The sequence below is a fragment of the Podarcis pityusensis genome, assembly GCF_964106645.2.
Source record: "Podarcis pityusensis genome assembly, chromosome: 1".
NCBI lineage: Eukaryota > Metazoa > Chordata > Lepidosauria > Squamata > Lacertidae > Podarcis > Podarcis pityusensis.
Genome location: NC_138028.1, coordinates 22,284,557 through 22,311,108, shown reverse-complemented (window position 1 = coordinate 22,311,108; position 26,552 = coordinate 22,284,557). Strand labels below are relative to the sequence as shown.

Here is a 26,552-nt window from a genome sequence, read left to right as displayed (position 1 = left end):
GGGTTCGCCGACGTGGGGCTGACGCCGCTGGGTCCTCGTGCCTGCTGGTTAGTGGCCACGTCTCCCGGAAGATGGATCCGGGGAGCCCTGGCTAGACTGCGGCCTGGGCAGGAGCTGCTGCCGCTGTCGGCTTCTGTCCCGCCTCGCTCCTTTCCTCGGCGTCGAAGGCCCAGCGTGGGCTCCTCGGCTTCGGAGACCTGGGTAGGAGCCGGCATGGAGTGAGGCCGCGAGGGTAAGCAGAGGCCTACCTGGGAGCGGGGTTTGGACCCCTAATAGTAACAATAGCAATAACAATAACAACAGTAGCAATAAGAATGGTAATAATAATAATTGCAATTAAGTTTTCTACTGTGGTTGTAATTTTGCTGTGTCTTGTGGAGCGGCTAGTACCGCGCGATTGCGACTTTATTTGTTGTTTATGATTACACCGGCGGTTTATAGTCTTCATTTTCGCCCAAGGTCTCTCACACGCTTCTCCCCGCTCTCCCATTTCATCCCCACAACGGCCCGGCGAGGTAGGTTAGGCTGAGAGGCTGGAAATCAACCCGTGGGCCTAATGGTTGAGTGGGGGTCTTCCAGGTCTTAGCCCGACATCATCATCATAATTATTATTATTACTATTATTATTACTACTACTACTATTATTAATTTCTTTAAGCCCCATTATTATTGTTATTATTCATTTATTTAAAGCCCACCTTTCCCTCTGAAGGCTTTAATCACTATTTTGCACTGGCTCTTCTCTCTCTCCCGCCAATAATTATTGTTGGCGGGAGAGAGAGGAGAGCCATTGTAAAATAATAATAATAATAATAATAATTTAATTTATATCCCGCCCATCTTGCTGGGTTTGCCCAGCCACTGTGGGCAGCTTGCAACATATATAAAAACACAACAAAGCATCAAACATTAAAAAACAAAAGATCCTATACAATCAACAAACCAACCAACCAATAAATCAATAGAAACCAATGATAACAATAACAATAATAAAAATATTAAACAGTTTACAGTTATACCCAAATTAAAATAACCGCCAACCCCAACTAAACATTTACCCAACATCAACCGGACAAAAACAAAACAGAGGAACCAAAATTAGAACCGTTTAAAACATTTTAGTCAGTTGCCCCAACTCAAGAGTTGTTCCAGCAATGTTCTTCTGGCCTCTCAGGAGCCTCTTTTAGAAAGGACACAGTGGCTTCAAATCAGTGTGAAGGTAAGTAGCCTGTTAAATGTGAACTAAGTTGAGATTTAGCAGGTGAATTCCGCCTGTAGAGAACTGCAGCAGAGAGATTCTGCCCTCCAAAAAAAGAGATTATTGTTGTTCAGCTGGAAAAGGCACAGGAGCCTGGCCACACAAAATTTTTAAAAAGGTGACAACCCTGCCGTGGTGGAATTACTGCCATTGTAGAACTGTTCTTTGTTAAAGAGGTGAGGTGGTTTGCATAGAGAGGAATGTGCGGGTCAAATATAGAAAGAAATAGGAGGTAGGAAGAAGAGGGTTGGGAGCATTGTGGAATTTACTGGCTGCAGTGAGGGCATGGGGCAGAAATTAAGTCTGAGGTAATATCTCTGGGAAAAGATGGAGCCTTTGGCAGAGCAGGATCCGATGAGCAAGATTAAAATTTAAAAGGCAAACAAATAGAATAGGAGAAAAGGAGTATTATTGACTGACTGACTGACTGACTGACTGGAGTTTGAGCAAATAACAATGCACATCTCAGTATTTATGCCAACCCCTGGCCCCACCCACATGTTGTTTTTATTTTTGAAGCATGTTCCTCATGTGCACTAGAAGAAACACCCACACAATTTAATCTACATAGCAGGCAAGGGTTTGGCAAGGTTGTGGCTTTCTAAAAACAAAACAACAACAAAAAAACTGGTTGTAGAGTGCTATATATTTAGAGATAACTTGGCTGTGGTTTTTCTTTCTTTCCACAAAATGTGTTGTTTTTTCCTCCAGATTTGCAGTAGCAACCATCCCCAGGCCTGGAATACATTTATGTAAAACATGAGTGGAGCAATCACTGGCTGGCAGCTGTTTTCATGATGGTAGAGGTTTAAAAATCTGCTGCCATGATCCAAGGATTTGGTGTTGCCTGCCTGTTTCTGTGATTGTTTTCGCACATTTGCTTCCGTGGATGAACGTCATAGCAAGGGGGAGACTAACCTGGCCCCATCCATTGGGTAGAGGAGCAGCAGTACTTCCCCACACTCTATTATTATTATTATTATTATTATTATTATTATTAAACCACTCTTCTGTGGCATTCTAAACTTTGCTTGCTTCCCTCTTTGTTCTCCATCCTTTTCCCTTTTGTATCATATTTATTGGATTGTGAACCTGCCGACAGGGGATCTCTTATGTTTTAATAGCTGTATAACACTTAGAAAGTTTTAGGTTCTTTAAAAGTGTTTCCTAGAGAAATGTTACATTTTTATTGAGGCCAGAATTGCTCATATAAAGAATAAATTATTGTGTGGATGGATCCTAGATGATGTGTGGTAGCTCAACCAAACAAACTTATTAATATTTTTGACTGATCTTTATACGTATTTCTGGTCACATTTTCCAGCAGTGGGGTAGATGAACTTGTCATATATAAATACTTAAACCAGTACTGTTTTGTAGCCTCCTTCCTTGGAGAAAACTGTTTGGCATTTGAACTGATGTAATATAGAATTCTACTTGGATTTATTGTAAATAAAAAGGCTGATATGTCCAAATTTGTCTCTGGCACAGCTTCCATTGATTTCAGCATGACTTGTACAGAAGAGCTTCACAGTGAATTTTGTCTTGTTGTGTAAATCTGTCTGCCATTTGTCTGCTTTTAATAATTCTCAAAATCCATATATATACCTGCAAGCACCAAATGTTATGTCATTGCATCCAGTACACATGTTTACAGCCAGATCTTCCATAATCTCATAGAAAGTAGTGATTTGTGGAGCAAAAGGAATGCATGGCTGAGCCAAGATGTATCTTACTTCATCGCATAGCTTATGTCCCCATAGCCCAACTCCACCAGAACAGTCAAGGTCACAAAATTGTAGAGTTGGAAGGGGCCATGTGGATCTTCTAGTCCAACCCCTGCAAAGCAGGATTTTTTTTTGCCCAATGTGGAACTTGAACCCACTACCCTGAAATTAATAAGAGTCTCATGCTCTGCCAACTAAGCTATACTTCTCCCCCACTTGTCCCTTTTGCTCACTGAATAGGACATTCTTTCTTTCTGTGTGATTGAGTTAGGTCTGTGTTGAAACCCATGGATTTTCTCCCACAGCCTATGTCCTGTAGGGCTGCCTCTAAAAGTACTGCTGAGTGAAATGGAGATGCTGTCCAGGCATTGCCCTTCTGCCTGACACTTTCATTGAGGATATAATTTTAAAGAGTAAGAGAAATGTTAACTTGGTGATTTGTTGGGTTCCAGCTCCGGTTTATGTGGTGATGGAACAACTTCCTCCACCAAGCTCTACAAAATTGACTTTGTGTGGCAACCTGAAGGAAATACCAGCTGAATGCTTTAGTTAAAAATAATAATAACCTATGTGTGATCTAAAAATCCCATTGTTTGACTCTTTTCTTCTCCCACCAGGGTGGATATTGGATCTTCAAATTCCATATATATTTTTAACTTTCATTATGTCTTGGTTTGCTGACTTGGCTGGAAAGGCAGAGGACCTTCTCAACAAGGTGGATCAAGGTGCTGCATCTGCTTTGAGCAAGAAAGAGTGTTCTGGCAATGCAAATTACAGCAATAGCACCTTGGATGATGTCGGCGAGTTCCCCAAAGTGCACCAACAGACCCGGGATCAGCAGTATCCAGCATCATCTAAGTCTGGCTTTGTCTCCTCGGCAGCAGATAATATTAAACATCAAAAGGCAACAATCCTGGCAGGAACCGCCAATGTTAAAGCATCGTCCAGGATATCCATGGAATCTTCCCCTTCCACAGAGGCAGCATCCATGCCCAGACCGTCTTCCCAGTTTGTGAGAAGGAAAAAGTCCGAACCCAACGACGAACTCCTGTTTGACTTTCTCAATAGCTCTGAAAAGGAACCAAATGGGAAAATGGACCTTAAGCGAGAGAAGAGCAGAGCAGCTGCTTCTCAAAATCACTCTCGGACTTCAAGCATCAGCTCCGTGTCGGCAAGTTCGCAGAGTGTCAAAACCGGTGAAGACGCTTCCGTTCGGAGTCAAGGCAATGGTAGTTAAGCGTAACTACATAGGTTAAGGAATATGTTAAAGTGTGGTAGTGGTGAGAGGATTCTGGGCCTTTATTATGATGATTACATGGTGCAAATTCTGATTTCTGTGTTATTAAAGGATTTTATTTTAGGATTTTTCTGCTTGCCACTTTGGAGGGGGGAACCCCCTCAAGGTGGTTTCACAATTAAATTAGTAAAACAAATTAAAAAGATACAGTTCAGCTCATCAAAACAACAACTTAAAATAACTTTTCTACAAGCCATCGATAAAACAGTAGCAGCAGTTAAAACTCTGGATTGGAAATACAGACCAGCATCATTATTCAATAAAAAGGGGTTTTCAACAGTCAAACCCTTTTAAAAACAATAGGTGAGGAAGCCAAACAAACATCCCAGAGGAAAAAGTTTTACTGTGATGGGGCCACCACTGAAAAGGCCCTGTCTCTTGTGTCTTCTAGCCTGTTAGATCTTACCATTGACCCATGTGAGTGGCAGAACCCACAGAGTTTTCCTCTGCAAGCTTTATTGTAGTGAACAGGAGCTGTTCCTTTGTGTGCTTCCCATTCATTTCATTATACTGGAGATCTTACTGGGAATTTGCACCCTGTGGGCCTGTTTCTCATTTTAATTCTGAGATCACCACCTCCCTTTTCCTCTTGGTAGGCCCAGCCTTCACCATGCATAAGTGTGCACAAATATTCTGCATGCAGTTTTGCACTTTCATTTGGCTTTCATTTTCTCTCCCATGTTGCATTTCCTACCATGCAGAGAGCTGAATGCAGGAATCGGGATACCACATTCTGGCTTTTGCCTGGCATCTGTTTACTGTGCCAGTGAAAATTAGGTTAGGTTTTGGGCTTTATTTTGGTTCGCACATTAGAAAAAATTAGATGGGGCATCCTGTTTCACACATGTCTCCTGCATGCCGGGGAACATCATTTTGGATTTTAAAAAGATGCCAGTGTGCTCCCACGAAGCCATACTGAACAGTCGGTCAGGCTGGTGGGATGATGAAAATGGTCAATTTTGATGCACATAGTGATCATCAACCTACACCAGTCCTATGCAACTTTTGGCCCACTGAGTCTTGCACATTCCACCAACAGGGCACAATTATTAGGACAGGGCCATCGAAAACAGCTCCACTCTCCTCAGGTGACTGGAATTGTGTGGGGCTTGAACACCCAAACAGGGCTATGGAGTAAGGTGGTATCTTTGTATATGTGGCAGTAATGTAGACATTTTAAAAGAATAAATATCTGGTGTGCCTGACTGCTATGGCAGATAATTGTATTTCATTAGACTACCTGGGAGTCAGTACATAGGAGCCTCTGTGAGGCTTGTTTCTGAGCAGACAGGCATGGGATTACGCTGTTCTGTTCATCGTAGAAAGTAGGTCTGCAAGGAGATGTGCTTGCTTTAAATGTGGCTCTCTGTACAGATACTCTGGATAGTTCCAGTTCTGGACTGGAGACTGATGTGGATGTTAAAAAAGACCCATTGCCAACTGCAGAAGCAAACCCCAGCCTCGCACCTAATGATGGGAAATCGCACGAGTTGTCCAATCTTCGCCTTGAGAATCAACTTCTGCGGAATGAAGTGCAATCTTTAAATCAAGAAATGGCATCATTAATTCAGCGAGCCAAAGAAACGCAAACAGGTAGAGGATTTATAGCTTTGACATTTCAAGCTATTGGTACCTTTGGAAATAATTGAGGGTAATACAGCAAATGTTTGGGAATGGTACTAAGATAATTTATGTAAAGCCCTCTGAATACTTGAAACATGCTTTAAAAATTCCAAGTATTATTATTGATATGGGGTTGGATCCAGAGTTCCCATTGGAGGCAATAGCAGGGACATATTATACTGACATATACTCCCTCCTGAATGTCTTTGCTGGATTCTCCACACCAGTGAGAACCTTGTTTTGTATTTTTACAAGTGTCTTCAGTCCTTAAGCCTTTTTTTACACATTTCTATTGTTTTGCTTAAAAACATTATTTATTTCAGGTAGTTATAGGCCCCATTTCCTAACTGTACTTAAGAAATTGGTAACCCTGGGTTTCGTCCAGGCTTCACCCTCCACAAACAGAAGGGCTACTTCTGTCCAAGGATGGCTTTTGATCCAGTGTGGTGAAAGAAGCAGGGCAGTTGGGGGAGGCCGCGTTTGTCCCCAGTGCCACCCACTCCACTGTTTCAAAGGGTTCCCCAGTCTTCTATAGCAGATTTTAGAAGAAGCTCGAAGGGATGCTCTTCTAAATGGGAGCTGACAAAAGCATCCTCCCTCTTTTTGTCGGTGGGAGCAGTCTGGATACAAGTTGCTGGTATCCAAGAAACGTGTCCTGTTAGTGCAGGGATTTCCACTGGTGCAATGCAGCTTCCCCTCTCCTTTCTCCACACCCTCCCCAGATTTGCTCTGGGGGTCTAGAGAAGGTTCAGAACAGATGAAGGAGGAGGAGTGGGGGAGTTCCGTTGCACAAGTGGAAATCCTTCTGCTGAAGAGGCATGTTGATTTGAAACTGCCCAGTATATCTGAATTGGGACAATGTGGTCAAACACTGCTTATTTACTTTCATATTTAGTATTCTAATTTCTAATCACTGGCAAAATCATGCTACACAAACTAACGATACAAACAACCTTGTCAATCACATTGATGTCTGCTGACTTAAACTTTTGCAGAATTAAACAATGCCCGAGCAAGAGTTGAAAAGTGGAATGTTGACCATTCAAACAATGACAGGCTCGTTCGGGAACTTCAGGCTCAAGTGGATGATCTGACAGAAGCCGTTGCCGCCAAGGATTCCCAGCTGGCTGTCCTGAAAGTGAGGTTACAGGAAGCCGATCAGCTTCTCAATTCACGTACTAAAGCATTGGAAACAGTGCAGAGTGAAAAATCACGGTACTAATCTATTCCTCTTGCCTTATTATTTTTTTTAACTAGAGCAGGGTTTCCCAAACTTGGGTCTCCAGCTGTTGGACTACAACTCCCATCATTCCGCCTAGCCTGCAGGACCAGTGGTCAGGGATGATGGGAATTGTAGTCCAAAAACAGCTGGAGACCCAAGTTTGAGAAACCCAGAATTAGAGAAATCAAGGTCTTTAGGCTTGTTGTCTGTTAATGTATCCCTTTTGCTTATAACATGATTTTTGTATCTCTCAATATCTGATCGTTGGCTTTATCCTCAAAGGCATCAGTCGGATTGCTTCAGCTGTACTTCTTCTGTCCATAAAGGAGAATGCTCATTATATGCTTTGCTGAGGGCCTGATTCCGCTGATACATTTAGTGCTGTCGAAGCTGCTGCCACAACTACTACATTTGCTTCCATGTGGTTTGGCCAGCTTGCATGATTTTGAAACCTAATCTGTGACATCTGCAGGTGTGGTTTCGAACCATAGAATCTGCCCAAATACTCTCTGGAGATCTTACTCATGTCCCTTGTGATGTGGGAGCCACCCCAGAACTGTGGCTCATTTAAATAGGGCCTAATTTTCACTGCAATGTGCAACTCCTCTTTGGAGGTGGAGAATGGGCGGCTCCTGAAAGCCCATTGGCTGAAAGGCATCAATCCAGGCTCTTTCAGGGTTTCTAAGGGGGTGATGTGAGCTCATTGCAGCTCTTGTTTTTCTCAATAACAGCAGCATCATTTAGTGTTGCAAGCTGCTTCTTAAGCTCCCTGAGGTATTAAGGCCCAGCTCATTATGTAGTACCAGTGACTATTACTTAGAAAACAGAACAGATGGGAAGTCCGTTTGCATTCTCTGCATTGGGAAGTGTTCAGTTTTAAGGTGGCTCTTCCTCCTTCATTCGGTTTGTAGAAACTGGGCTGAATTCAGACAAATTCTTAGAGGTTAAGGCTCTCAGTCATTACTAGTGATGGTGGCAATACGTTACCTCTAGTGTTTGAGGTGCCATGCACTGGAGTACTTCTTGTGAGGGAACAACAGCAGGAGAGAGCTGTTGTCTTGCGTGTGGGCTTCCCAGGTGCATCTGGTTGATTCTCAAGGGAGACCAGAGATTTTTAATCTGATCCTGCAGGAGTCTGGTAAAGTTGAATTTTTCTTCTCTGGAAAAATGAAAGGAAGCAAAGAACCCAAATGCAGTCACTGTCCTTGTCAAATAACTAATTTTCCTTTGAACAGGCAAACAAACTTGAAAATGTAGTTGGTACAGTGGTACCTGAGGTTAAGTACTTAATTCGTTCCGGAGGTCCGTACTTAACCTGAAACTGTTCTTAACCTGAAGCACCACTTTAGCTAATGGGGCCTCCTGCTGCTGCCGCACCGCCGGAGCACGATTTCTGTTCTCACCCTGAAGCAAAGTTCTTAACCTGAAGCACTATTTCTGGGTTAGCGGAGTCTGTAACCTGAAGCGTATGTAACCTGAAGCGTATGTAACCTGAGGTACCACTGTAGTTTGTTTGTCTTGAGATTAATCTTCCCTTTATAAACTTTGAAAAAACACAGAGCGGGAAAGTATGCAATATAACATTTGGCTCGGTGTCTTCTTTTGTTTTTAATTGAGACTTCTTTTTTGTGAAAGCTAGGCACTAAACTAGAAGAATACTGTGGAGGAAAGAATAGAACGAGAGGAAGGAACCACTGGCCTGCAGGCCAAGTTTGGCCCAGCTCAGGTCCCGATTTGTTCAGTGAGGCTTTCCCCCTAAACTGCATCCACCTGCTGTCAGATGTGACGTCAGATGTGGGGCAGGCAGAGATGCGGCTGGATCATTGTGAAAAATAGGATAATGCAGCATGGTTCATGTCACTGCCCATCAGCTGATGTCTGTTGACTCTAAGCCTGCTAGACCTGCTGTGCAACAGGCTTCCCTTCAGAAAGCAGCTTTGCCCGCCATGTGCTCAGCATTGGCAAGCATAAGGCGGGCAAAGCCCCTTCCACAGTGGTTCCTAAGTGCTTGCGCAAGGGCCTCCCATGGGTGGGTAGGATAACCCACCAGTCAATTGTCTGGCACCATAATGGCATCGTGATTGGCAGGTGAGTTGTCGCACCCACCTGTCAAAGTTGGCCTGCTGGATCGGGGACAGATAAGGATCTAGTCCACAACACACACAAAAAGGTCCCCCACTCCCAAAGTAGAATTTTACAGTACTGTGGAAAAGATGGCATTACTATGGATTGTGTCTTGATATTCTTTACATCTTGTTTCACTAAACCTTTGCTGTCTTCCTCTCCAGAATAATACAGGATAACAGTGAAGGGAACAGCCTGCACAATCAAGCTCTCCAGACTCTTCAAGAGAGATTACATGATGCAGAGTCTTCGCTCAGACGGGAGCAGGAAGGCTACAAACAAATGCAGGTTAGAACAGCAACCTTGGAAGCTTCAGTGACAGAGGAACTGCAGTTGACAGAATGCAATAAAGTGCCTTCAAATCTTGACAATGCTTTTCCTCCCTAAGCACCCCTCATGCAGAGTCTGCCCATTTGTCCACCTAGCTCAGTATCGTTTACACTGACCGGCAGCAGATGTCCTGGCTTTCAGACAGGAGTCCATCTCAGCCCTACTTGTATATAGATTTTATCTCTTAATTATGGATGGTTTGTGTAATAGGTTTTTATTATTTGTAAACTGCTTGGGAGCCTATTTTGTTACTAAGAGTTATATAGACTTAATAAGAAACAATAATAAATAATGCCTTGCAACTCCAGGGATTGTACCTGGGACCTTTCTGTGTGCTGCCACTGAGCTACAGCCTTTGCATGTGTACATTATAGTTTTAATTAGTCGCTATGGACTAGGATCACCTTTCTTTCTTTCTTTCTTTCTTTCTTTCTTTCTTTCTTTCTTTCTTTCTTTCTCACACCCTCCAGAGCCAATTTTCAGTCCGCAGGGGAGAGCTGTGGGGGAAAGGGGTAGAATCAATTCCACCAACAATGTCCCTTCCAGTTTTCTCATTTTTTCTCTGCGTCTCTTTTTATTGTTTTTGAAGTTGTGATAAACATTAACCTTTCCTTCGCAGAATGAGTATGTGGCTCGTCTCAGTAAGTTGGAAGCTGAGCGTCAGAACTTGGCTGAAGCAGTTATTGCAGCAGAGAGGAAATCTGCAGAGGAGAAGCGGAGGGCGGATGAATTTCAGCAACAAGTCAAAATGGCCAAGAGCAGCTTGGAGTCTGCTAGGCAAGAACTGGTAGACTACAAACAAAAGGCTACACGCATACTCCAGGTGAAGCAAATTTATTGGATCAAAATTCACACCTCCCCTCCTTTTTATCTCTTTAAAAATTAAAATTAAAATGTTCATATGAAGTAACCCAGGCCTTATCCACAAATAGACGTATGCAGTCATGTTTTACTGATAGCTGGGGCTGCTAGGGAGAATCTTCAGATATTATTATTATTTACTTATGTACTTATGTACTTACATACTTACGTACTTACTCACTCCACCTTTTCCCCTGATGGGATTCAAGGTATCTTACAGATAAACTTAAGAGCTGCTGAAAACCTAGAAAAAGCAGTAATTAAAAAACAAATAAACATTGACAAAAATTGAACAATATACATACAGAAAATCCCAATACCAATAATTACAATAAAACCAGCATGGCAGCACCCCTTTCATCGAAAGCAGTTGTTTCGCAGCTATGGGGTTGGTTGGCAGGAACACATAGCTAGTTACAGAGTTAGTATCCCTCCAAGTAACAGCTGCTGAGGATGAACCACAGGGAGCTGCCATCACCTTCAAGTCCTGCTGTTGCCAGATTCAAAGTGAGCCCTTCTGGGGTAGTAAATGTAAAGTATTATTTTTTAAAGTGTGTGCAATCAAGCATAGACTCTGGTGATTACTTTGCAATTTCATTAACATTACTTCTATATGTTAGGTTGTTTTATGCATGGCTGTAATGTTCATTTTTGTAAAATAAAAATAAAAATTAAGCAGCTAATATAAATGAGTAAAATTACGTCTTAAATCTCAGTCGAAAGAGAAGTTGATAAACAGCCTGAAAGAAGGGTCTGGCATTGAAGGTCTGGATAGCCAAACCACAAGCATCATGGAGTTGGAGGAACTAAGGCACGAGAATGATATGCAAAGGGAGGAATTGCAAAAACTGCGGGGGCAGATACAGCAACTGAGGACAGAACTGCAGGTATTGTAACATCCGTAGCTGCTGCTGCTGCTGCTGCTGCTGCTTCCTCCTCCTCCTCCTCCTCCTCCTCTTCTTCTTCTTCTTCCTTACTACATAAAATATCTCAAACCAATTTACATTTTTGAAAAAAGAGGTTAAAACAAACACTGAAAAGAATAAAATGATGGCATATACCAGAAGTGCTCATCCTGCAGTAAAGGACAAAACCCAACTCACCTACTAAAAAATGGAACACCACTACAGGCTAGCATGTTGTCATACTATTTGATCCCAGTTAAGAACCAAATGCCTGGGGAAAGGTCTTAACATATTTTCCTGTTGCCTAAAAGTTGGTAGTGATGGTGCCAGGCGCACTTCTCTGTAGGTAGCCGGGGTAGCATCAAGGAACAGACCTGTTCTGCTTTGCACAGGGTCAGAAATGCAGGGTCCAGGTTGGTTAATGTACAAGAATCATGAGCAGAGGAAACTGCCTTGCACCAAATCTTGGCTGTTAGTCTGTCTAGTTTAGTATCGTCTACACTGAGTGCCAGTGACTCTCCAGGGATTTGGGCAGGCCTCTTTGCCAACACTGGCCTAAAGATGCCAGAAGTTTAATTTTTTTTAATTGACTGAATAGGGCTTGGAGAAGAGAAAGAGAACTGCCATGGGGCTCCATTGAGAGGAAAGGCAGGATATAAATTTAATTTAACAACAATGAGAATGGCTGGGGTGTTGCTTTTGAAGCAGAATGTGCCCGATTCAAATCTTCTCTCGGCCTTAAAGCTTGCAAAGTGACCCATGAGCCAAGCCCCCTCAGTCTAACTTAACTTGCAAGGTGGTTATGTGAGGATAAAATAGGATAAGCATACAAAGGAAGGAAAGTGTTAATTAAACAAATGTGAGAAATAAAATTCATCTGCACTGCTCCAGTCCTATCTTCTTGTTCATTAAATTAAACTAACCCTATCTTTGGCCCAATGCTCCAAGGTGGCTGCACCCATTGGCTACAGGTGCTTCTATTTGAGATCTTGCGGGGAGGCAGGGCAGGATGCATAGAGAAAGAGAGCGTGAGAGAATGAGTGAGTGTGTGTGTGTTCATCTGCCACCTTTCCCTAGGATACAGGACTGAGCGCCTCCAGCTACTGGCAGGGAGATTTGAAGCATTGGCCATAGATTAAATACATAGATTAAAAGACAGAAGTTCAGAATACACAGAGCAGTAGAGCTGGAAGAAACTTCAAATGACATCTGGTCCACCCCACTGTCAGTGAAGGAAATCCATTACAGTATTGCAGCACTCTGATTAGCGGCTATCTAGCTTCTGCTTAATCTCTTAGGCAAGAAGCTGGCCTTTTCAGTACTCTAACAAAGCACCACCAGCACATCACTCAGGAGACTGCATGTGCAGTTAGCCACACTTCTCTGGAGTTGCTCCCAGTGGGACTGCCTTGGCACACAAGCCAATTTCTGAGGAGGGAAAGTGTTGTGTGTTGCAAGGACCACCCTGCAGTTATCACACGCAACCAGTTGTGGCTGGTGAGGTGATGCTCCCAGTTTCCCAGCACAAGAAGTTTACTAAGAGGGGTCTTGTGAGAAGCTTGGCTCAGTGTGTTATGAAGATAGGGCCACTTGCTCCTGCTCATAAGAGTTGCCATTTATGAAATTGCATACATAAGTAACATTTCCTTATAATGCAGGATATGGAAACCCAGCAGATAAACGAAGCCGAGTCCACAAGAGAACAGATTCAAGAGTTGCAGGATCAAATTGCAACACAAAAAGCATCCAGGCAAGAAGTGGAAGCTGAACTAGAGAGACAAAAACAGGTAAGTGTTGGAGAGAGGTTATCGTTTCGCCATACTTAAATATTTCCTGCCACCCAGAACTTGGAAAAACTATTTTGGCTGGTGAACTGCATGTCTTTCTGAGGGAATTGAGGAGGTGTGATTAACAGGTGCTTATTGAGCCTACTGAATGAGGTCTATGGAGCAGGACAGGATTATAAATTTTTATTAAACAGACTTTTAAAATTGAAAATCTTCTAGAATTGCAAGGATTTGAGCCTCTCAGATGTAGGTGGTCATCAAACTCCCTGAGCCCATAAAGACCCCAGCTGCCAAACCAAAACCTAGACAAGACGAAGAAGTGCTGTTGGTTTGGGTTAGGTTCTTGGAATCTCGGAGTAAGTGTTCAGCCATTTTGAATGGTGTTGCATTCTCCCCTCAAAATCAAATTAAACCACCGGGGAGTGTTCCTAGATCCAGTCTTACTTCCGGAAGGTCAATGAGGTTGTTGGCTGTGAGTGCCCTTTCCTTGGGAAGCCACAATCTGGCCAGAGTCATTCATGTCCAGGTCACTTCCACTTTGGATTACTGCAATGTGCTGCCTTTGAAGACTGTTTGGAGCTTCCGTTTGTTTTGCACATATGAAAGTATATTTTGCACTAGTTGCCTGTTCACATCAGAGTGTTCGGTTTGATCTTTAAAAGCCCTAATCTTGGTAGAAATCCAACTGCTTCTATAAAGAGCCAGCGCAGTAGATAAATACTGTTGTGAATGCTACTAAATGATACACTGCACTGGTCCTGTGCTTACCACCACAGCTATGGTGTTCATACATTAATGGAAATCATGATGTGCTTTTGTACATAATTTGGATGTTATGAACCCTTGACGAGGTCAATGAAGAGCCCTCAAAAAAAGTCGTAATCTAACCTGATTCAAAAGGTCCTGTCAATGCTCACTTGGAAACAGATCGGTTTCCCTGTATCATGAATCTTTCTCGTTTGTTTTTTGTTTTCATCATGTGTATTGTGAGATGAAGACAAAGTCATGGGGAGTGAAAAAGGTTTAATTTGCTTTACCTGGTTGGAACTCTCCATCTTGCAGGATTACTTGTCCTTCCAGAAATTCCATATTAACTAGAGAGTGGCAGGCTGAACTAATGAAAAGGCAAAAGATCTACGTTTGCTCTCGGAAGGCGGCTGCATAATGTTTATTATTATAGTATTATGAAGCCATATGGTGTGCCCTGTTGCAGTTTGATGGACATTCCGTTTTTAGTCTGTGCTTTGGCTCTGAGGTGGAAACTCTTAAATGTACCCTGGCTCATCCATTTGAATGGGCTTGTTTTAGCACGAGTGTTAGGTGTAATTCGCTTCAGCCTTCTTGCTTGTTATTTCCAAGCAATACTTGGGTTAAATAGTTTGAAAATGAGGATGAAATCTGACAACAATGTAGTCCTGCTTTATAGTCATTAAAGAGCACTTACTATTGTACATGTCAGGTAGGTGCCATCGCTCTTGTCCTTTTGGCATCTGTTGAAGACTTTCCTGCTTCAGAATAAAGATCTTTCTCAGTCCGTATTGGATTTGAAAATGATGTTTAATGCATTTTAATGGCTTTTGTTCATTTGTATGTGCAAACAAATTTGAATTAGGTTTTTATATAAGTAGTGACTTTTAATTGTATGTATATATGCATATGTTCATGAATGAAATAATAATTGCAGTACTGAACACAAGGGCATGCAGCCCTTGATCCACTTACCACATGTGACCGGAGAGGCACTTGTTGCTTAAGTAATGCCTTTCTAGCCTGCAGAATAAATCTGGAATATGTAGTGCAAACTCCCTCCTAAGCAGGCATGGGGAACCTGTGGTCCTTCAGATATTGTTGGAACTATAGCTCCCATCAGTCCCACCCCAGCCATGTTAATTGCATGCAAGGGGGAAGGCCAGTTCACTCAGGCCTGTTTCCATAATAGATGTCCTCTCTGCTGAGCAGGTTGCTCAGCCGTCCAGTCCTTGTGAAGTGACGGGCCTTTCAAATAGACTGGCAAGAGTCATCTGCCTTTTTGGGACAAAGGGAACACTTTGGAAATCTAAGAAAGTGTTGTGAGCACCACCAAATTCTTATTTCACAGAAGAAAAACTGGAGGTGCTTAGAATTCCTCTCCTAAACAGGCAAAACTCCTATACACACACACTCCCAAGGTGCAGGTGGCCACTAAACTCCCACTCTCTCTACCTGACAGAGTGCTATATTGCAATTTTGGAACCATACAGAATATTTTTGGGCAGTATTAATATTCCAAGAGGCAGCCCCACATTTGATGTACTGGGTAGCCTGGGGTGGTTCCTGCCAGTTTGGTGGAGGGGGCTTCTGTCCATACTCTAAGGGCTAACAATGCCAAAACACTTCTCCACAATCCCCATCCTTAAAACGCATCATTATGGATCTCCCAGGCCTATTTCATTCAAGGTCTTCATCCTGTGTCATACTCGTGCTATTTCACAGTGCCCCGAGTTGTAGTTTCCAAGAAGAGGCATATTCTGAAAAGGGCCCCGATCAAGTTCCACTTATTTGTTTCCGTATTCATAACCGGAGGGTGTTGCTAACAGGCATGGGAGTCTGTAGGTGTCTCTGTCACCATGCAGAACTCACATCAGATGAAGCCAGTGTGCAAGAAATTCCAAGAAATGAGGCAGGGGAACATCTAGATGTGAAACATCAGCTTTTCACCACTAAAGAAACAAAGCGTGTTGGAGCTGTTCCCCCCTTGTACCATTCTTGTGTGATCAGCCATTCATCTATATGGCTGGCACTGGAATCATTGTCCATAATTTTATTCAGCCTTGGATAGCCTTAACATGCTTTTTCTCAACTCTTGACATACCCTTTCAGCTGTGGATGTGGAAACAACAATCCATTGGTAAAAAGCAAAGGGACCTGGTAGTGGTATAAGGAAGCAGATTTTGCTTAACCATCCCATTTTAACCATCATTGCTGGATACATTTCTTTTCCAGGAGCTACGTTACACTGAAGAAGAACTGTACCGGACAAAGAATACTCTGCAGAGTCGGATATCGGACAGAGAAGAGGAAATTCAGAAGCTGAGAAACCAGGTAACTTGAGTAGACTTTAACTCTTCTCATAAGAAGGGGAGAAACATGGAAGCCCCTTGACCTCCTTGGAGGAAAGGTGTGATGTCAGTGTAGCACAACAGAATTATTAGCCAAAGTACTGCTGGTAGATGCTGGAACAAACCAAAAGCTTCCTGTGAAAGCACATAAATGCTTTGGATGTGGGGGATGCTGGCATCACAGTAGGACTGCTCCAGATGTTGGGTTGGTATTGGGTTGTTTTGTTTTTTAAATCATTTATATTAAATACTGGCATCCTTGTACCTGACATTGCTCGGGACTTCAAGTTGTGCAGTGAGTGATATTGTACTGTATCCTTGCTTGTGTTCAGGGAGAGCCAAACAGGGAAATTGATTTAATTCATGCCACTCTTGTGTGATAGTCAAGATGTTTTCATCTCCTCTATCCCTTTTCCTCCAGTGTGGTGTAGTGGTTGAGAGCGGTAGTCTTGTAATCTGGGGAACCGGGTTCGCGTCTCCGCTCCTCCACATGCAGCTGCTGGGTGACCTTGGGCCAGTCACACTTCCTTGAAGTCTCTCAGCCCCACTCACCTCACAGAGTGTTTGTTGTGGGGGAGGAAGGGAAAGGAGAATGTTAGCCGCTTTGAGACTCCTTAAAGGGAGTGAAAGGCGGGATATCAAATCCAAACTCTTCTCTTCTTCTTCTCTACCTAGCTGACAAACAAAACACTTGGTAGCAGCAGTCAATCGGAGTTGGAGAATCGGCTTCATCAGTTGACGGAGACACTAATTCAGAAACAGACCATGTTGGAGAATCTGAGCACAGAAAAGAACTCCTTAGTCTACCAGCTGGAGCGATTGGAGCAGCAGCTGAAGACTGCCCAAGGTCCTTCAACCAATGGCCCCTCCATTAATATGGTGGGAATTGACGGCGGCGAAGGTAAAAATAGAGGCATGTTGACGACTAACAACCATGTTCACTAAGGATGTGTGCATTGTAAATAAATCCATGCTAGTACATAGACTGGGAAAATACTTGGTAGCTAAGCAGGTTGTGTTGCTTTCCCCCCTCCAGTTAGAATCCAGTGGGACCCACAGCAAAATGTTGCGGTGGATCTACTCTGAGTATGAGTTGGTCATGTACTGCAGTTTTAAGAGAAGCAAGTCAATGACTGTGTAGGGCTTTTCATTGAACCATTGTTAAACATTTGATTACAACCAGTTTACATGTTGAAAGTTTAACCTGCCCTTTTGTAGAGGTTAGTGGGCTACAGGAAGACACATGGAGGGGTTTTAATTCCTTTTCAAGCAATTTTGTTGCCAATATACCAGAACTTTTCTGCAACGTATTCAAAATAAAACCTTCCCTGTTTTTGAAATGTTTAAGCCTGGAAGGAAGTCCTTCTTTAATTTTGATTATTTATTTTCATTATTCTATCTTGTATATTTTTGCTCAGTCTTTTGAGAAATGATAAATATTCTCTCCCCCCCCCCACTCCTATTTAGTTGTGGTCAGGTGCTTAATGATAGTAAAACTACCCAATGCAGCCATTAGCTTGCTTCTCTTAAAATTGTTTTTCACTTTAAAATCAAAGTTTATTTTGATTTGATTTTCTTGTCTTTAAAAAAAATAATCTTCAAAATAATTATGCATGGTTGGGGGCTATCTTTAGCCCCCCCCCCCCCCCACACACTTTAAACCTACTAGAAATTATAAAACGTTGTGTGGGACTGGAAGTGTGAGCCAGTCAGTTGAGTGTAATTAATCAATGACTTCATCAGTGGCACATAAAAATGTGGATTTCAATTACAATTGTCCCCATTAAGAAATTTCATTACTCGTTACATTCTAATGTTCTTAATGCAATCAGTAAACTCAACAGGACATTCCATCGTATCAAAAGTTATTTTAGCAAGGGAAGCCTTTCATCTAGACGGAGCTGTAGGAGAATTTTCAGAGTATTCCAGCACCCTTCTAAGGCAGTAGTAGCCCACTCCCAAGCATCAAACATTCCAACTCAACAGATTTAATCCCATCATCTGGACTATGGTACCACAGTCCAGGACTCGGAAACAAACAAGGTGTCTGGTGCCAGAGTTAAAAAAAAAACTGGTTTAGTAAAAGGCTATGGATGACTTGAGCAGGTTGGCTCTGCTCAGCACTATATTTGAAGCACTTTCAAAATGCAGTGCAGCGCAGTCGTAAACCAGTTTACTCTGAAATAAGATACACTGTTTCCATTGAGGCTTACTTCTGAATAACTGCGTCTTTATGATGGCAGCCTTAATTCATCATTTGGCTGCAATCAAGATAGCTAAAACTCCTTAGTCAGTTTACAGTCCAGCTTTTTTGTTTCAGCGCCCCTGCAGAAGTGTTGGGCCTGTGTTGTATATTTTCTTTTCCTTCTTACTACATGTAGGTTGTAGCATTTCCCCCAAAATGAATCTCATTTATCTGTGTACATGAGCTTAAGATGTGCTCCTTCTGCTATCCCAATTGTGTGTACACATATCCTGGGATTTTTATTCCATTGCAGAGCACTCGGTGTGACTTTCAAAATATGAGCTTGCTGTTGAAATCAAGTAGCATCTAAGCTGGGTCCTTCATGTGTTGTGTTTGGGTGTTATCCCAATAGGTTCTACTTAAGAGTAGAATCATTGAAATGAGGGGACCTAACTTAGTCATTTTGGTTAATGTCAGTAGGTCTGCTCTTGAGTAGGACTATAGCCCTTTTCACTTTTTGTCACAGTAATGTCATATGTGGATTTTCAGTATTACTGACTGGTTGATGAATTCTTTTTTCTGCTACTAATTTTTTTAATTGTTTTTAATCTAGGTGCACGCATGCGAAATGTTCCTGTCCTTTTTAGTGATCTTGATGTTAATGCAGCAGGAATGTATGGCAGAGTCCGCAAGGCTGCCAGCAGTATAGATCAGTTTAGGTGAGGAATTAAAGCCATTGTGGTTTTCTGCCTTTCCCTCTCCTCCCCTCCCCACCTGTCTACTTACAGAATCAGCTAGTAATATAAACATAATTCTGAAAAACCAGTGAGGTGAACGAAGTCCTGAATCTGGTACATGGTCATTTTAGAAGAGCCCTCCTTGTTCTCTCAGACAAGCCCACTGATCTGCATTCTTCTGCCATCACTGCTCTGGTGGGGCAGGAATCATTCTCATTGTCCCATTTCTCCATACTCTTTGAAATCTCAAAAGGTATTCTGTGTTAATCTTGAAAATTTACATATGTAAGCAAACGAAAGTTGTCTCTGTAAATGAACAAGATAAGGCCTATAGATCAACCACCTTCTTATAGGGATTTCAGAATCTATCCCCATCTGTATGGAGCTGTATGATGCAGGAAACTCTAAAATGTCATGCCCCATTTGATGGCTGAGAGCTGGGTTGAGGAACTCCCGCCCACAGGGTGGATATGAACCACAGCCAAATTTTATCCAGGAAGTTCTCTCCTGCCCATCAGCTATTTAACAGGGAGCATTTGGGATGGAAAGGGTTTGATGTTTTGCAAAGTGTGCCATTACAGATCTTTCTTCTGTAAGAAGTTCTGTTACAAGAAGGTAAAAGAAGAGGGGGAAATGTCTCAGCAGAGAGGTAGACCTTCGTTCTTTGTAAACATGCAAAATGTGTCCATGCATTTTGCTGTTGCATGCAAGAAATTTCCAGGATGCAGTTGTATTTAGAAGTTTGAAGCTTTGATGAGCTCTAAGGACTTGCCGTTCTGCTGTGAATTGATGCTTTCAGCTCCTTTTGGTAAGATTCTGGAGTTATTTTTGCCTTTCGTGCAATCAGGAAATATAAACTGCTGGAGAGTGTGGCTTTTTAAAAAACGACAACAATGAAGTTTTTAATGGAGAAAATTGAAAGTGACACTTGAGTTTAGTTGCCAAGATTTAAATGTATGCCCATTGTGTGTTATTTTGTGTGGGCATTACCCCACCCACTACTGGAATACAGCCCCCCCCCCCCGCCTCACCTCTGGATACTGCAAACTATTCTCTTGACTATGGCAGAATGCTTCTTTCAAGCCTAATTTCAGCAGGGCATGGGAACCTGCCAGGAACATGTCAGGAGTGAGTGAGTGTCCATAGGATCCATGTTGCCCTCACCTGTCTTACCAGGTTGTTGTTGTTGTTTAAAAAATTAACCACTGCTCCAGAAATGATTTAAACAGTAGTTCATGGCTGCAAGCTAATAACCATATATTATTCCCTAATGTTGATATTGCATTTGGTTGCAGCATTCGACTTGGAATCTTTCTACGACGGTATCCCATCGCAAGGGTATTTGTAATCATTTATATGGTGAGTCTGTTTAGCGTACTTTGAAAGCACAGCAGTTTTATTCCTTCTTACATAATAAATAATCTTCATCTGACAGGCATTGAGTGGCATGTACAAGAAAAATGGGATATAATTAACATTGGCAGTTGAGCATGCTCTGTAAGTAGGTTATGCAAGCTGCATCTTGGAATCATGCAGCGCAATAGATGCTGGCTGTTGCCTTTTTAAAAAAGGTCTTGTGCTTCAGTGCAGTTTTACAGTTGGCTCTTATCTTCTAGTAATAATAGTTTGCTCCCTTGAAGTAGCAATGTGCCGTTTCTGGCATTAGTAGTTGCTTTTGGTAGAGCAGCATTTCCAACGCGGAAGCCCTGTGGCGGCGCAAGAAGCTAGGAACTGTCAAAGGTTGAAACAGGCACTATCAGTCCTGAAGATAAGCTTTCATGAGAAGACCACTTGGGTTGAATGCCTGGGACTGCCTTAAGAGAGGAAACTGAACATCCTGTTCCGTACCCCCACCCCAAGCCCATCATAGCAAACAGGCTGCAGGCAGTTTGTTCCTGGAAGCTCAGGACAATGACCACGTTATGGTCACAACCCTGGAGCTGTCTTGCTGTAGTTGTGCCTCTCTTTGTACCCTATCACTGTTTAGACCTACAGCAAACTTTATTTTTTTAAAGAAGATTTTAATAATAAAAATTATACTTTTTATCCTAATTTAAACTAAAAAAATAATAATTGTGATTCTGCCGCTGTTGCTGTCTGGATCCTTTCTACTTATCTCACAGCTTCCTTGCAGCTAAAGCATATAGTACCATCCCATAGGTGGAAACCAGAAATGCCGTTTACCTTCCCACCGCAGCGGTACCTATTTTTTTACTTGCACTGCCGTGCTTTCAAACTGCTAGGTTGGCAGGAGCAGGGACAGAGCAACGGGAGCTCATCCCGTTGTGGGGATTCGAACCGCTGACCTTCTGATTGGCAAGCCCAAGCGACTCAGTCGTTTAGAACACAGCGCCACCCACGTCCCTACTTGGCCCATTTAGCTCAGCATTGTCTTCACTGACTAGCATAGGGACCCTGCCGAATTTCAGCCAAGGGACATTCCCACCCTACCTGGAGGTGCTGGGAATGCATGCAAACCAGATGTTCTATCATTGTTTTCCTGCTCAATCATCACGGCAGATAAGATTGGGGGGGGTATGCCATGATTGTCCCAAAAGAATGCATCTGTTTTGCCTCTACAGGGGTGAATAAATTTCCAGCACATGTAAAACCCCTGTCCTTTTCCACTAGAGGGAACTTCAGCCTGTGCTTTGTCGTGGTATCTTGCCTTGTTATATAAGCAATCCCTTTTTGAATTTCATCTGCCTTCTTTTGGTCTCTCCACTTGTCGAAAAAATGACTTTCTCGAGAGCATATTACTGAGTGTCTGAGATTTTCAATTTCTGGCTTCACAATAGTGACGTACTGCAGGGGGCAGAAAAACACTTCAGCCGAACACCTACATGTCGTTCCCCCCCATGCCAGTTCCAAATATTAAATCAAATGGGCCATGTTAATTTCCCCCATCTTTTAAAATTATTCAGACCCAAAAGTCCACTCCCATTTAACAGTAAAATCTTTAGATTAATATCCAAGCTCAGTTAGCATCTGCAGTGTATCAGCGTGGGTTCGGCCTTCCCACAATGTAATCTATAATCTCTTCAGCAGCCATTGTCGCTGCCCACGGGAGACTCTCACAAGGTCACTGTAGTATTTGAAAGGCTTTTCATAACGTGTCTGAAACTGCACTTTACTTTGCCATCGCTCAGAGCCCTTGTCGTGGCTAATGCAAGAGTGTGCCTTCTCAGTTCCGTGAAAAAGGGGAAAAGTCAGAATTCATTTATTTTGTATTGCACCAAAAGCTTTTGCTTTAACCGTTTTGGCATCTTGGGTAGGTAGAGAGTCAGTGTGATGCAACAGGTAGAGCACTGAGAAGAACTGAGTTCAAATCCTCCGTTGGCTAATAAGCTGACTGGGTTTACTTTGAAGTTGTCTCTCTCTCTCTCAGCCTAGCTTACCTCCAGTACATATACACCTATGGGGTCATTCTATTTTTCCTTCAAAAAGCAGATGAAAGGATAGCATGGAATGGCCCTGTGTATGCATAGGTGAACTGCTCAGCAGAAGAGCTGATATACCAGGGGTCACCAAACTTTTTCAGCAGGGAGCCGGACTATATATATTTGGGGTGGGGGGTGAGAAGGAACAAATTCCTTTGCCCCACAAATAACCCAGAGATGCATTTTAGATAAAAAGACACATTCTACTCATGTAAAAACATGCTGATTCCTGGACCGTCCGCGGGCTGGATTTAGAAGACGGTTGGGCCGGATCCGGCCCCTGGGCCTTAGTTTGCCTACCCATGTGATATACAAATGCAAATGGGTCTCTGTGCTTACCCCCCCACCCCCCCCGCCAATGCAAGTTCCCCATCTGCACGTGTGAGGTTTTATGGGGAGCACATGTCCCATTGCTGTTTCCTGAGTGGAATTGGATGAATTTCCCCTAACGGTGCAGGGCTTTGCCTCAGGAGTGGGATCCAACATAGTGCAAAGTTTCTCGTTCCACCAGAACATTCCTCTCCTCTCGTCTCCCTGCTCACTCCCTAAATCTTTTCTAGGGGTCCCCCCAAAACATCTGGAGCAGATTTGGAAATGGTGTGTGCATGGGGGGTGCCCAGAGAGTCCAATTCTACAAGCTGAAAACCATGTGATGACGGGATGCGGTAGTTGAATACTGCCCAGGGTGTTTGGGTTTCTCACAGTTCATAGTGTTGTGCACTAACTCCTTTTTCTCTCTTGCCAGGCGCTGCTTCACCTCTGGGTCATGATTGTTTTGCTCACCTACACCCCAGAAATGCATCATGATCATCCAAGTGGGAAATAAAACCCGATTCCGGAACAGAAACATACTTAGTTTATGTAACCTTCATTGGCCAAGGAGAAACCCCCCAACAGCTGACTGTTTGCAAGGGGGAGAGGTGTTTTGGCATTGGAAAACAGGACAGCGGCTGCATTTGTTTCCTTGCTACTTTCGCAAACTTAAATTATTTGGCAGGTGATCTAATTTAAGTATCTTTCACTTCCATGAGGCAAAAGCCATATCCCTGGGGGAGAAGGCTATTCAAAGAATTCTAGCCTCTGTTCTGTCTTTTGTCCCTCCCTTAGCGTTGCACACACTTATGAAGCCTGTGTAGAGCAACACCATTTTTTGAAACGTATACGTGGATATGGGGCACACTGTATTTTTGATCCTGCAGGAAATGGGCTCTAATCAGGGAAACTAACTGTAATTAGAAGCTAAAATGAACTTCCATTCATTATTGCACCTTTTAACTTTGTAAATATACATTTAGCTTTTCTTTAATAAGCTCTCTCACAGACCTGACGCCTGCTTCTCAGAATTTACCTTATCTGTAAATAGCTTTAAAGAGAAATAAAGAATATATTGTGCATTGCTTTAACTTTGGTCCTTCAAAATTTTGGAGTGTCATCCATAGTAATGCAGAAAACTGATATTTTTGAACCATATTTTGATAGTCATGTATAGCCGTGTACATATGCAACTGTTAGATTTGAGTGCCTTTTGTTCTTTGCATCTTTGCCATTGCCCATCAGTTGCCTTATTAAATCTTTACTGTCTTCAAATTTTCATGGTATCGATCTTAGCATCATGCTCATTTAATAGAAAGAAAATATTTATTTATAAATTCAAACACATTCAAAAAATGTGTTGAGGATTGATCATTAAAGGGGTTGGCAGCTGGCAATAAAAGCAACCACCAAGCTTGAGCTATTTTTGACCACTGTTGATTTCATACAATTTGTATATCCTCCTATATCTGTGGTCTATTGATCTGCCAGTGCAAATTTCCTGTGGTCTTTCGACATGCTTTCCTATTAAGAGACTTTTCTTCCTTTTGCTTGTGCAGCTGAGAAACACAACAGTGATTAAGGTGAAGGGAATTAGACCTTTTGGGTGTGAGGAAGGGGTATGGGGCAAGCCATCAGGTCCCTTTGGCTTCCACTGGAATTTATTCCCAGCCTGTTCTGATGATAAAATCAAAGGAGCATCAGAAGCAAGAAATGTTGTAGCAATGGATGATTTCACACATAAATGGCTACATAAATGTTCCTGTTAAAATTTCTAGATACCGTAAATGACTGTGCCCTAAAGCGGTGGTCCTAGGCTGCAACTCCTGGTGCCAAGCTTTCCTTTGGGCCACATCAGTGAGGCTGAGAGAGGGGTCTTGTCATCTGGACAGCCCAGAACCTCCATACACGCTGCCCAGGCTTGCAACCTGGGGAGGTCACATTGGTACTTGCTAACGCAGGGGTTTTGATTCACCCCTGGAGGCAAACTCCATTGTCTCTTAAGACAGACTGGTGCCAACAAGAACAGTTGGACATGGAACCAACCAGAGGGAGGGTGACCCTGGACTTAAGTGGGTTCACACTCAAGCCCAGTTTCCCCAAATACCCATTGGTGTTTTTCCAGGCAATAGGCATCTGGTGCAAAATGCAATTGTGGTTTAACCAATTGGGAGCAGCGACAATAGGAGGAGGAGTTGAGCCCACTCAGGGAGGGGTTCTTCCTGAGGAAATCATGCTCTTGTGGGCATCCCACAAGCATCTAATTGGCCGCTGGGAGAACAAGATGCTGGACAAGATGGGCCATTGGCTGAGCGTCTCTACGCGGACATCGAGGTCCAGCGCTGAGGGCCTTCTGGTGGTTCCCTCACTGCGAGAAGCCAAGTTACAGGGAACCTTGCAGAGGGCCTTCTCGGTAGTGGCACCCGCCCTGTGGAACGCGCTTCCACCAGATGTCAAAGAGAACAACAACTACCAGACTTAGAAGACATCTGAAGGCAGCCCTGTTTAGGGAAGCTTTTAATGTTTGATGCATTGCAGTATTTTAATATTTTGTTGAAAGCCGCCCAGAGTGGCTGGGGAAGCCCAGCCAGATGGGTGGGGTATAAATACTGAATTATTATTATTCTATTATTATTACTATTCAGCAGCAGGCTATTTTTACATCCTTGTTTCTTCCTGCAACGTAACTAGAGATCACCTACTGAATTTCTCATGGAAATAGAATTGGCTTAATTAAGCAGTCAGCTGGAGTATTTTAACCAATTAATCCAATCTAATGTCCACATTTCACTAGAAGTTGATCAGCAGTACCAAACGACATGGGCTCCTCGTTTATTAACTCTGAACCTTTTCCAGTAAAGCCTCTAATAAAAAGACCTTCTCATACTTAGCTGATTATCGTGGAGTTCATTCTGTGATCTCCTAATAACCTTTTAAGCATTCTTTTTATATTACTCTTGTCTTTCCATTAGATCTGCCTTTTGCTCTATCTTGGTCAGCTGTTTCATGAACAGAGCTTCGCTGATGCAGCACAGCTCTAATATTACAGTTTGCCATGCAGCACGGCAATGTTTTTGAACTCCTTACTCTGCCATTCCACGGGCTGTGCCTTACGTTAAATCACAGCTTATCTTGGTGACAGATGAGAGGAATGGCCACTCCAAATGTCCTCTTTATTAAGCATTCATGATGATTTGTGCTCATGAGGGCATTGGGGTGATTTTACGCAGTTCCTGCTTGTACCTGAAAAAGTTCTGGGGAGAGTGCACTCTCCGGCAATTGATGTGTGTCCCACAGCTTCCTGTTAAAACCCTCTAACTTCATACACTGCAAATGCGGGGTAGGATGGGTGTTGTCTCGCTTTTGTTGTGTTAAAATGAAAGGGTGCCCTTCCAGAAGACAGTGATACGCTAATGCTGAGGAACCATCACAGAGCAATGAAGAAAGTGGGATGATGCGCAGATAGGTAAAGGTAAGGGACCCCTGAGCATTAGGTCCAGTCATGGCCGACTCTGGGGTTGCGGCGCTCATCTCGCTTTATTGGCTGAGGGAGCCGGCGTACAGCTTCCAGGTCATGTGGCCAGCATGACTAAGCCGCTTCTGGCGAACCAGAGCAGCGCACGGAAACACCATTTACCTTCCCGCC

At 43.0% G+C, this 26,552-nt stretch overlaps 1 protein-coding gene across 1 annotated transcript; it reads left to right on the top strand.

Annotated features, from left to right (window-relative positions):
• Positions 1–23,997, top strand: GOLGA5 (golgin A5). Its single transcript, XM_080973041.1, has 13 exons — positions 1–232; positions 3,603–4,214; positions 5,657–5,875; positions 6,901–7,120; positions 9,416–9,539; positions 10,201–10,404; positions 11,159–11,329; positions 13,006–13,134; positions 16,117–16,215; positions 16,908–17,133; positions 19,031–19,136; positions 20,450–20,513; positions 23,340–23,997. The coding sequence occupies exons 2-13, from the start codon at positions 3,650–3,652 to the stop codon at positions 23,418–23,420; spliced, it is 2,208 nt and encodes a 735-aa protein (XP_080829167.1). The 5' UTR covers positions 1–232; positions 3,603–3,649; the 3' UTR covers positions 23,421–23,997.
• Positions 23,998–26,552: the final 2,555 nt, after the last annotated feature.